This window comes from Podarcis pityusensis, assembly GCF_964106645.2.
Source record: "Podarcis pityusensis genome assembly, chromosome: 12".
Taxonomy (NCBI): domain Eukaryota; kingdom Metazoa; phylum Chordata; class Lepidosauria; order Squamata; family Lacertidae; genus Podarcis; species Podarcis pityusensis.
In genome coordinates, this window is record NC_138037.1 from 6,785,238 (window position 1) to 6,797,707 (window position 12,470).

A 12,470-nucleotide genomic window follows, 5' to 3' on the forward strand; every position below is an offset into this window, starting at 1 on the left:
GTGGTACCTCAGGTTACATACGCTTCAGGTTACAGATTCTGCTAACCCAGAAATAGTACCTTGGGTTAAGAACTTTGCTTCAGGATGAGAACAGAAATCATGCAGCGGTGGTGCAGTGGCAGCAGGAGACCCCATTAGCTAAAGTGGTGCTTCAGGTGAAGAAGAGTTTCAGGTTAAGAACAGATCTCCAGAACGAATTAAGTTCTTAACCCGAGGTACCACTGTCTTTATTTTTCATTCCAATCTCTTCGCGGAGCACTTGGAGATGCTTCACAGAGTTAAAAGTGCTCCACAGAGTACAGTTTGGGAACCAGTTGCTCTAAACAATTGAGTTATCCCGGCAAACATCCACCAGAGAGGACAGAAGCTCCTGAAAAAGTGCAAGTTATTCTTTCACATTCATTGGGATTTCCTAGAATTCTTTTTTCCCAGTTAAATAAATAATAATAGTGATTTGTTAGAAGATCTCTTTGTTGAAAGTATTCATAAATTGGTAGACACAAATCATGCCAGCCATGCAATTTTATGTATTTGCAGGAGCTAATTCGAAACAAAGCAAGGAACAGTCAAAACTGTGCGCTGTTGGAGCAGGCTTATGCCATTGTGTCTGCCCTCAACAGACGAGCAGAAAACAACCTTCACGTGTCGCTCATTGAGAACTATCCAGGCACCCTAGAAATCCTAGGGGAGCCCATCCGACAGGTACTGGAAGGCAAAGAGTCTCGTTCTGATCTTGTCTAATAGATATCAGAGAGTTGTGTTTATTATATATTTTGGCTCCTCACACTGAGCCAACAGAAATGCTGGATTTATATTAATTATTGCTCTAAGCACTTTGATTTGACAAGGTTAATGCCCATTGCTTTGTGAATCAACCCTGTATCAAGCAATTATTTTTCAGTTATTTCCTAGATTCACTTTTTTTTTCAATCCCGCTTGCTACTATTGCTTCCTCTATCCGCTGCTGCTTTGGCACCATTCTCCATCTTCTTCTTCTTGCTTCTGGTTTGATTAGTGCAAAAGGTTTTCAACCTTTTTGAGTCCATGGCTCCCTTGACCAACTACAATCTTTCTGTGGTACCCATGGGGGCTCAGGAGCCCAGCTATGTCAACCCTTGCCTGCAGAGCTGGCAGCTTCTCACCCTTTTTCTAACACCCTCGTTGTGCTGGGCCTGGGGGTAACCTGTGAAACGCTGTCCAGGACTGGACTAGAATCCGAAGGTTCCGCTAGGAGTCAGTCTGACAGGGCCAAGGCAGGACACGAGGCAGGAAACCACAAGGACAGGTACAGGATCTCAGGCAGGATCTAGCATACAGCAATGTTGTTCCCGCAACCTGGGGTGGGGTCCGACAGCCTTTTATCTTTGTCAGGGTAACGGCCGGTCCTGATCCCCTGGCGACTCACCTCCCTGTTTCGCCCGAAGGCAAGCACTCCTGCGAGTACTCAGATCTCTCCTTCTCTCAGACCTGAGTCTCTGCAGCTCAGGAGATGTCGGTGGGTTACTAGACCCAGGGGCTGCCTCAGCCTCCCCTTACCCAACTAGTAGTGGAGCAGCTGTAAGCGATGGCTCAGCTGGAGGCAACGAGGTCATCCCCGCATCTGGAGCCAAGGCAGACTCAGGCCCCTGACTCGGCCCAGCTGATGCTTGTTGCAGGGGGACTTGTGCAGACTGGGACTCTCACACTTGTTGAGTGTTCTCTCAGCCTCCTCTCCTTTCCCCTTTCCTTGGGAGTCCTTTGGGCATCCGCTGCTGCCACCCTTGGTCTTTGAGCCACCCAACCCCACCCCAGAGAGAGGTGCCACCTCATACTGCCCCACAGGGGCCTGGGACTTGTCTGTCTATTCCCAACAGCAAGGGCTGGCTGGGGCTTCCTTGCCTGCTTGCTTATTTACTCTGAGACTGTCTCATCTCCTAGCAACCAGCACCCCCTGACCAGCCCCAGAGGCACCATACCTCTGTAGACCTTGTAGCCAGGGCTGCTGCAACAAACAGCTGTACAAGCCTTTGAGAGGCAGAGATGCAAGAGGGCATCAGAAGAGAGAAGGAAGGAAAGAAGGACAGAGGCCAATGTTACCCGTGGCACCCCTGACCACCATTCAAGGCACTCCAGCACACTGGTTGAAAACCACTGGATTCGTCTTATGGGCAATTCCAGCCAATCAGGGATCATATAGTGACCGCCATGACATCACAAATCTACATAGCCAATCAGTTCTGGTGATAGGAGGTAGTCACTGCGGGTAGGCAAAATCAACTGAAAGTGAGGGCTTCCTGAAAATGTGACTTATGAAGCAATCACTCAAAAATTGCTGAAGGAAAACAATACTTTTGTAACAAAAAAAAAATCCCCCTCCTTTTTGGCTGAGCTCTGTTTTTTATAACATACACTTCATTATTTACCTAGTGCATTATATTTTTGAAATTAGCACAATTGATGGTGTGTTTCTAACACATGCATGCGCGTCAGTATGTATGCATTATTGTATCTATTTGTCACTACATTTTTTGGTCTCAAATTGACATAACATTTAAAATTAAATGTTCAAGTGCTATTCAGACACCTAATGATATAGACAGTGCATATATTTTCTGTCTATGCTCACACAGGAAAAATGTCTTGTGAAGGTAATTCTGAGTATACAGTGGTGCCCCGCAAGGCGAATGCCTCGCAAGACGAAAAACTCGCTAGACGAAAGGGTTTTGCGTTTTTTGAGTCGTTCTGCAAGACGAATTTCCCTATGGGCTTGCTTCGCAAGACAAAACGTCTTGCGATTTCTTGCGAGTTTGTTTCCTTTTTCTTAAAGCCGCTAAGCCGTTAATAGCCGCTAAGCCGCTAATAGCCGTGCTTCGCAAGACGAAAAAACCGCAAGACGAAGAGACTTGCGGAACGGATTAATTTCGTTTTGCGAGGCACCACTGTATAAGGGGAACCTCACATGTTCCTGATTGAATTTAAGACATAGACTTTTTCATCTTTTTCAGACTGAGTTGGTTGCTACTTGTCTTGTGGCTTCTGCAAAAGGTGTGAGATCTAAATCCATACAATGAATAGAATAGTATCAAGGATGGCAATGGGTTTTGCCTCTGCTGCAGAATGTAGGGGTAGGGTGGAGTTTTGGAGAACAAAACCGAAGCACCAAAACAAAACATTATATGGAACACAAGTAGAATTGCCCAGAGATGGAGGGTTCTGGTCTGCAAAAGAACAACTTGGCTAAATTTTGCTTTTCGTTCCAGGGCCAATTCATTGTCTGGGAAGGCGCTCCTGGTGCCAGAATGGCTTGGAAGGGTCACAAGAGACATGTCTTCCTCTTCAAGAATTATATCTTGGTTTGCAAGCCCAAACGAGACACCAAGACAGATACTTACAGCTACATCTTCAAGAATATGATGAAGGTTTGACCATTAGGTTCTTTATTGGACAACAAGATTCCCACTTCCTTTCCCTTTACCTGGCTTGACCTAGCTGTCTGCCAGGAAAACATTGCATTGCTCTTTACAGTAGCATTTAATTTCAAATATAGTAGGAAGAAGGGGAAAAAAGCAAGAAGGAAAAAATGTAATACTAAGGTAAATTGTGCATTAAAATGCATATATCAGTGAAAACAGCATACCAGAATGCCTTATTTCAGGGGAAATTACTTTGCAAAGCAATGTATTTAGGCAAAATTGCAAACAAACATGTATACAGTGGTACCTCTAGTTATGAACTTAATTCGTTCTGGAGGTCTGTTCTTAACCTGAAACCATTCTTAACCTGAGGTACCACTTTAGCTAATGGGGCCTCCCGCTGCCGCCACACGATTTCTGTTCTCATCCTGAGGTAAAGTTCTTACTTAACCCGAGGTCCTACTTCGGAGTTAGCGAAGTCTGTAACCTGAAGTGTTTGTAACTCGAGGTGTTTGTAACTCAAGGTACCACTGTATTAGGAGGAATTTGCAGTAAAATACTGATGGCCTTTTTTTGAAAATTTCCCTCCCTTTCCCTCTCCCGATACAATCCTTCAAAAAGAAAAAAGAAAAAGTCCCTCTACAGCAATAGTAAAAATTACAATAGTAAAAGAAAATAAGATCTAATTGATGCAAACAAGGTTGTTGTTTTTTGCTCATTTGTTTTTACTATCATTATTTGGTAAGGGAGAGGACCACTGCAAAAGAAGGAAGGGTCAAAACTCCACTCCTACATGCTGTAGTCTCAGTCCTGATCACTTCCCTGACTTGATTTAATGTTTAAAACAAAACAAAACACAGTGACATTTCTTCAAACGACACTTTTAAACTAATGCGCCTGTAGGTCCTTAGTGCATAGATTGAGCTTGAGGCCTCATGGATGATATGCCTCTTTATGTTCTGCAATAAATGAGGAGATATTTCAAATGGCTTTTAACATCGCCCTCTGACTACCCAGCTACCAAACATAGACGTGAATGATCTTGTGGAAGGAGATGACCGGGCCTTTGAGATTTGGCATGAGCGGGAAGACTCAGTCCACAAGTATCTGTTTCAAGCCAGGACCGTCATCATCAAGAACTCTTGGGTGAAGGAAATCTGTGGCATTCAGCAACGCATCAGCCTCCCTGTCTGGGGTAAGTACAAATGACTGTGTCCCACATCTGCACTGGCTGATATTCCCCTTCTTCAGCTTTTCCTTATCCAGATTTCCAGCACTTATTTTAAATCTGTTCACTTTCAGATCCGCCAGAGTTTGAGGAAGAACTGGCTGACTGTACCGCTGAACTTGGTGAAACTGTCAAATTAGCCTGTAGAGTAACAGGCACACCCAAGCCAGGTGTCAGCTGGTATAAAGGTATAAGCATTCTTAGCTTCCCATAATGTAGGTCAAAATCGATCTCCAAATTTTATTTGGTTTAACCGTTCAGCAACAATATTAAAGTGGTCAGTGAATCAGTTTCCTAGCCTGGCTGAGACCCTACCTGCCTGTGGACTGTCTTGCCAGAGTGGTGCATGCTCTAGTTATCTCCCACTTGGACTACTGCAATGTGCTCTACGTGGGGCTACCTTTGAAGGTGACCCGGAAACTACAACTTGTCCAGAATGCGGCAGCTAGACTGGTGACTGGGAGTGGCCGCCGGGACCGCATAACACCAGTCCTGAGAGATCTGCATTGGCTCCCAGTATATTTCCAAGCACAATTCAAATTGTTGGTGCTGACCTTTCAAGCCCTAAACGGCCTGTATACCTAAAGGGGCGTCTCCACCCCCATCGTTCAGCCCGGACACTGAGATCCAGCGCCGAGGGCCTTCTGGCGGTTCCCTCATTGCGAGAAGAGAGGTTACAGGGAACCAGACAGAGGGCCTTCTCGGTAGTGGCGCCCACCCTGGGGAACGCCCTCCCTTCAGATGTGAAGGAAATAAGCAGCTATCTTCTCTTTAAAAGACATCTGAAGGCAGCCCTGTTTAGGGAAGTTTCTAATACTTGATGCTGTATTGTTTTTAACTTTTGATTGGAAGCCGCCCAGAGTGGCTGGGGAAACTCAGCCAGATGAGCGGGGTATAAATAATAATAATAATAATAATAATAATAATAATTATTATTATTATTATTATTATTATTATGCAGCAACTACGATTGCTGAAGGCCATTTTCTTTGCTTAATTTTGAAGATGGCAAACCTGTGGAGGTGGATCCCCATCACATCATCATTGAAGATCCTGACGGCTCCTGCACATTGATCCTTGACAACCTGACTGGTGTTGACTCAGGGCAATACATGTGCTTTGCTGCAAGCCCAGCTGGAAATGCCAGCACCCTGGGAAAGATCCTTGTCCAAGGTAAAAGTTCTTTCACTGTCAAATAGGACTAAACGCCTGCCTGCTGAGCATCACGCACTGAACCACAGAGCAGCAGAGAGATGTTGTGCTTACTTTCATTTGCCTTATTACCTTTACCTGTGGATCTCCCATTGGCTTTGCTCTTTGGCCTGGTTTCCATGGCACATGAAAGCAAACCTTAGTCTTAGCAGAAATGTGTGGGTTTCCAGAGTGGAGCTTACAGCTGCTCTGCTCCTGTCTGGTTCTTTTTGCTCTCATATCACTCTGTGCTAAGCCAAGTTTCATCTTGGCATGTTGTCTGAACCAGGATGTGTGGTTAAGGTCTTTCCTCAGTAACCAGGGTTGTACCATGGATGAGCTGAGCTATGGACCACAGCTTTTTATAGATAGATAGATAGATAGATAGATAGATAGATAGATAGATATAGATAGATAGATAGATATAGATGATAGATAGATAGATGATAGATAGATAGATAGAATCATAGAGTTGGAAGAGACCACAAGGGCCATCGAGTCCAACCCCCTGCCAAACAGGAAACACCATCAGAGCACTCCTGACATATGGTTGTCAAGCCTCTGCTTAAAGACCTCCAAAGAAGGAGACGCCACCACACTCCTTGGCAGCAAATTCCACTGTCGAACAGCTCTTATTGTCAGGAAGTTCTTCCTAATGTTTAGGTGGAATCTTCTTTCTTGTAGTTTGGATCCATTGCTCCGTGTCCGCTTCTCTGGAGCAGCAGAAAACAACCTTTCTCCCTCCTCTATGTGACATCCTTTTATAGATTTGAACATGGCTATCATATCACCCCTTAACCTCCTCTTCTCCAGGCTAAACATGCCCAGCTCCCTTAGCCGTTCCTCATAAGGCATCGTTTCCAGGCCTTTGACCATTTTGGTTGCCCTCCTCTGGACACGTTCCAGTTTGTCAGTGTCCTTCTTGAACTGTGGTGCCCAGAACTGGACACAGTACTCCAGGTGAGGTCTGACCAGAGCAGAATACAGTGGCACTATTACTTCCCTTGATCTAGATGCTATACTCCTATTGATGCAGCCCAGAATTGCATTGGCTTTTTTAGCTGCCGCGTCACACTGTTGGCTCATGTCAAGTTTGTGGTCAACCAAGACTCCTAGATCCTTTTCACATGTACTGCTCTCAAGCCAGGTGTCCCCCATCTTGTATTTGTGCCTCTCATTTTTTTTTTGCCCAAGTGCAACACTTTACATTTCTCCCTGTTAAAATTCATCTTGTTTGTTTTGGCCCAGTTCTCTAATTTGTCAAGGTCGTTTTGAAGTGTGATCCTGTCCTCTGGGGTGTTAGCCACCCCTCCCAGTTTGGTGTCATCTGCAAATTTGATCAGGATGCCCTTGAGTCCATCATCCAAGACGTTGATAAAAATGTTGAATAAGACTGGGCCCAAGACAGAACCCTATGGCACCCCACTAGTCACTCTTCTCCAGGATGAAGAGGAACCATTGATGAGCACCCTTTGGGTTCGGTCAGTCAGCCAGTTACAAATCCACTGAGTGGTAGCATAGTCAAGACCGCATTTTACCAGCTTCTTTACAAGAATATCATGGGGCACCTTGTCAAATGCCTTGCTGAAATCGAGGTAGGCTACATCCACTGCGTTCCCTTCATCTACCAGGCTTGTAATTCTGTCAAAAAATGAGATCAGGTTAGTCTGACATGACTTATTTTTCAGATAGATTGATAGATAGACAGACAGACAGTGTGTTTTTTAAATAATCTTTATTTATTTAAATTACACACATATACAAAGAATTTACAATCTCATACTACAAAAAGAAAATTAAAGAAAAAAGAATTAAGAAGAAAAAAAAAGAAAAGTAAAGAAAAAAGAATTAAGAAAAAAGAAAGAAAATACAGAAAATACAGAAAAAAAGAAAGAAGAAAAAGCAGATTTCTGTGCATAAAAAATTTAATCTTCCTAATTAATATTTAAATAAATACTTAAATAAAAAAGACTTCTGACAAAACAAGTCTTCCAATCATTCTCAACACAGACAGTGTTCTTAACTCGTTCTTAACTGCAGTGTTCTTAACTAATTTACACCCACCTGTTCCTAACTCAGTATGTGCCTTCAGGATCAGGTTTTCTGAGAAGCTGCCTTTCCCCTTATATCCTCTCTCTTTCTCTTTTTTTTAACCCTGTGATAAAGGGAACTGTTACTCAAGCCCATGCTTTTAGCATCATGGCACCAGTCTGCTAACATTATCTTCCCCTGGCAGTGAAGCTTTTGAGGTTTTTGACATTTGAAAACCACATTCTCCCAAATTTGGCAGCGGTGCTAACCCCATTTACATGGAAGCAAGCCCTGCTGAGTTCATGGGGTTTACTTCTGAGTAGACAGATTGCACTTTTAGTCTAAACCCGTGTAGCCATGACTGCCTGTGATTGGCTAGGCTTCATGAAGCAGTTCAGGACACCCAGTCCATGCCTTCCATCATGTGGTTTCAGACTTCATCAGGTTTCTTTTTTCTTTCTAGTGCCTCCTCGGTTTGTAAACAAGGTTAAGCACGCATACTACGCTGATGGCGAAGATGCACAGTTTACATGCACCATTGAAGGAGCACCTTATCCACAGATAAGGTAAGGAAGGAAACCACATTCAGTTCCTTCTCTGCAACTGATGGTGTGATTTCCATTTCTGGCCTCTATTGAGCATGTGGGTTGTAGGAATTTCGGCTCCTACTTCCAATGGATTTCTCTGACACCTCTACTTCTGGTATGTCATCTGATGTCTTATTATGGTCTACTAGCTCTCAATCTTTCCCCAACAGGTGGTATAAAGATGGAGATCTGTTGACAGACCCAAATAAACACCAAAGCTTTAGTGAACCCCGGAGTGGCGTCATAGTTCTTGTAATCAAAAATGCCTGTAAGGATGACGTGGGCTTTTATGAATGTGAGGTGAGCATCTCATAGCTTTCTGAATTTGTTTGCATTGTTGTTGCGATGCAGGAATTTAATTTAGATGGCACGGGTAAAAATGATCTTCTGTAGACTTATTTGGGAGCGAGCCACATTGAAGTCCGTGGGATTTAGGGCCAAAATTAAAGATGCATTGGGAGATGCATAATCTGATTTCTTTCATTTTTTATGAAGTTAAGTCACCTGGGCGGTTGGACGAGATTGTAGCACCACAGGATAATTTTGTTTGTTTTGTCCTCCCCCCCCCCCCATTCTATTATTCCCAATTAAAATGTTGGGGAAAACATACAAGTCCCATACATCAAAATATAGGACAGAGAAAAGGAGTTTAAACCTCTTCTTCCAATTCCATGGCCCTAATCTATCCACCCCCAGGGACGGATTTTGGTAATATGGTGCCCTGACACACAGGAGTTAGTTTATCTTCTTTATCCAGAAATTCTCACGCATTCTAACTGATCTTGCACACTTTCCTTTAGCTGGTAAACAGATTAGGGACAGCAAAGAGCGGTGCTCAGCTTTACCACCAGAGTGCAGCAGCACTGGCTCAGGAGAGGAGGCCGGATCAAGCCATTACAATTGAAGGTATGGCTGGGTTTGTTTGTTTTTCAACTCTGTGATAATGCCATTAAATCCCTGTTGCCATGAAGTCATGCTCGGAAGTACTGAATGAATGTACTGTCTTACCTCAGAAGCAGATATGTTCATATTACTCGCCTGAGTGCACAGATTTTCTTGATAGCATAACTGTTCTGTGTGAAGCATTTCACCTTGTTGTTGCTCTGCGCATTGAGCACAGAGGGCTGTCTGAGGTGGGAACAGGGGAAAGTGACAGATTTAGATTAATGTGGAAGAGCTCGGAATCTATGGTGTGTCAGCTGTGAAGGTAGAATGCTGTGTAAGAACCACTGAGGAAAGTCAACAGAAGTTAGAACAAAGTAGCAGCCTCCAGAAGTTGCTGAACTACAACTCCTATCAGCCTTAGCTAGCTTGACCAATGGTCAGAGATGATCGAAGCTGGAAGTCCAGCAACATCTGGAGGAAATAGCTTTGGCTACCTCGAGATGAAATCATGTTACCATTGGCCCAGTACGTTGTCACTGACATCATTCTTATTAGCTACGTATAGTACATCCTAGGGAATCTTACTCAATTTCTGTCGTACATGATTGAGACTTGTGACTCTCAACTCTGAGACTCCCCTGGATGTGCTGTTGTTGTTGCTGCTGCCTTTGACATATTCCTAAGGTGACGTACACCATACAATGAAAACAGCGAAAAGCCTGTTTAAAACCGGTGCGAAAAAATAACAGAAGGCGAAATTAAAAAGCAGTACAAAGTGGCAGAGATCTGTTCATCCAGCTGGTAAAGCAATAACGAAAACTCTTGCTCCACCAAACGCCTATGCTCCACAATACAAACTTGTCCTCAAGTGCAGTCAACATGCGCCAACTTAGCAAATAAGGAATGACTGTAATATCCATCCGTTAATGTGCCATGTTCCTTGTGAGAGGTTTGCCTCAGTTCTCATATCTCAAGTGAATTTTCAAAAGCCCACCCTGATTCATCTCCTGAGGCGAAATGGGAATTCCTGCCCTGCCCACTGTGCTTCACTTCTTCTGCTGCCACAATCTGGTTCTTGCAGAATTCAGCAGGAGCCGGGATGCTCCTGCAAGTGTTACCCCTCGCTTGGCTTCTGCACCCGAGTGTGGGGAAGATGAGTGGCAACACTGCGCACCAGAACACCTCTCGGTGGTGGAGGCAGTGGTGCACCCCATAAGACACCTCTGTAAAAAGGTAAAGGGACCCCTGACCATTAGGTCCAGTTGTGGCCGACTCTGGGGATGTGGCGCTCATCTCGCTTTATTGGCCGAGGGAGCTGGCGTACAGCTTCCGGGTCATGTGGCCAGCATGACTAAGCCGCTTCTGGCAAACCAGAGCAGCGCACGGAAACGCCATTTACCTTCCCGCTGGAGCGGTACCTGTTCATCTACTTGCACTTTGACGTGCTTTCAAACTGATAGGTTGGCAGGAGCAGGGACAGAGCAACAGGAGCTCACTCGGTTGCGGGGATTCGAATCGCCGACCTTCTGATCGGCAAGTCCTAGGCTCTGTGGTTTAACCCACAGCACCACCCGCATCCAAGATACCTCTGTATTATCCCCATATTACTGATTAGGCTCTCTCTGGAGGAGAATAGCTTGCCTAGGACCATCTCATGGCTGCAATAACATTTTACACTGGGGGCTAGGGCTCCGTATCTGCAAGCTTAGTGGGCCTATGTAGTGAGAGCCACTGCTGAAGACCTGCAAGAACACCAGTTAGGTTGAGAGCAGCATATGACCTCCGCTGACCTTCCAAAGAAGCCTCTTCTTCCTCTTGGGCCGCCACCACTATTGCTAGCAGACTGGAGTGCTCAGAAACTCCTCTATACTCTCGGTGTGATTTCCATCCAGCTTTCTCTGCCTCTTGGTGGAGGAGACTTCAGAATTCTCAACAGGTCTTTGCTCACTTGCTTGGTTGGGCTGGCTTTCCACAGCAAGTATTACAGGGCAGGGAATTAGTTGCAATGTCCCAATCCAGAACATGTTCCTGACCGGTCTCAGGACCCCACAGCACTTTTCTGAAAGCCAGCCATCTGTATGGCTCCTATGGTGCCCCTGAATGTGCTATTTTACAGGAACACATTCTAGACCAGAGCTTCATGGCTGCCTTTTCTCCAAAATGTAGACTTTGTAGCCTGTTAAAAAGTACCTATGAACAGCAGATCTCCCCCCTTCCCATAGAAGAATGCCTTGCCATTTTGTGATTATTTTGTTTTTTAATCTTATTTTTAGTTGTATGATGTGTGCTTGCCAGCTCGCATCTGTCCTGATTTCAAAAACAGCAGCATGCAATTCCCTCTGCATGCAATCTGTATATTGCATGATAACCTTTGGATCAGAACTTACAGGTCTACCCTGCAAAGGCTAAAGTACAGTCGCAACATGCTTTGACTGGTTGTCCGAATAAACTCTAGAAACATACTGTGGTTTTCACTTGGCAAGGAAATGTGCCTACTACGTTATTACAATGGAAAGCTTTGTTTTTGTCTCATCTCACTAGCTCTGTGGTTCTTCTTAGTACTGGTTGTTCTTTAATTGGTTCTTCATAAGCGTATTGGCAGACGATCGTTACATATATTTTGGTGGTTCTTTAAAGGAAGTTTGGTTAAGGTGATCACACTTTGTCTTCCCACACAGTTAATTTTGAACGCATTTTCCTGTGGTCTATCCAGAATTGCAGATACTGTTATAACATATGTGTCAGTCATTTATCTAGATGGAAGGATTGGAGCTTTTGGTTGCAATTCCTGACGGTTAATTTGTTGTTTTAGTGACCATGGTAGTGGTTGTTTTCAAAATACAAATGCATGAGGATCTGTTTAGATTTTCTGTTGATCAGGATGTTTAAAATAACAGGCTTTTGGAGTTTGACTATTTTAACAGTGCCGGTCTTCAAAGTTGTTGATTCATTGTAAACGGATAAATGAATTGAAAGATTGTTTCCTGGAGGCATAACTTACCTTACTTTTTCAGCTATGACTATCCTTTAAAATATAAATTATTGTAAATTTCATATTATGCATATTTGAAAATGTTTTCTATCCCTCGGCTAATACCCAACAGTTGAATTAATTTGGAAGTTTATGCCTAAAAGTATATTATTTGTCACCTATTC

At 44.0% G+C, this 12,470-nt stretch overlaps 2 protein-coding genes across 24 annotated transcripts in view; one reads left to right on the plus strand and one right to left on the minus strand.

The window, feature by feature from the left end:
- Window positions 1–12,470, minus strand: part of LOC308459086 (7-alpha-hydroxycholest-4-en-3-one 12-alpha-hydroxylase-like) — a 393,862-nt gene that overhangs the window by 261,737 nt on the left and 119,655 nt on the right. The window lies entirely within an intron of this gene.
- OBSCN (obscurin, cytoskeletal calmodulin and titin-interacting RhoGEF) overlaps window positions 1–12,470 on the plus strand; it is a 264,501-nt gene that overhangs the window by 181,997 nt on the left and 70,034 nt on the right. For all 23 annotated transcript variants that reach the window (XM_080973891.1, XM_080973911.1, XM_080973892.1 and 20 more), the window contains 8 exons: window positions 538–702; window positions 3,240–3,398; window positions 4,410–4,587; window positions 4,695–4,808; window positions 5,626–5,793; window positions 8,306–8,408; window positions 8,600–8,729; window positions 9,230–9,335. In XM_080973891.1, the coding sequence (XP_080830017.1) occupies window positions 538–702; window positions 3,240–3,398; window positions 4,410–4,587; window positions 4,695–4,808; window positions 5,626–5,793; window positions 8,306–8,408; window positions 8,600–8,729; window positions 9,230–9,335 (1,123 nt within the window). The remainder of the gene's footprint in view (window positions 1–537; window positions 703–3,239; window positions 3,399–4,409; window positions 4,588–4,694; window positions 4,809–5,625; window positions 5,794–8,305; window positions 8,409–8,599; window positions 8,730–9,229; window positions 9,336–12,470) is intronic.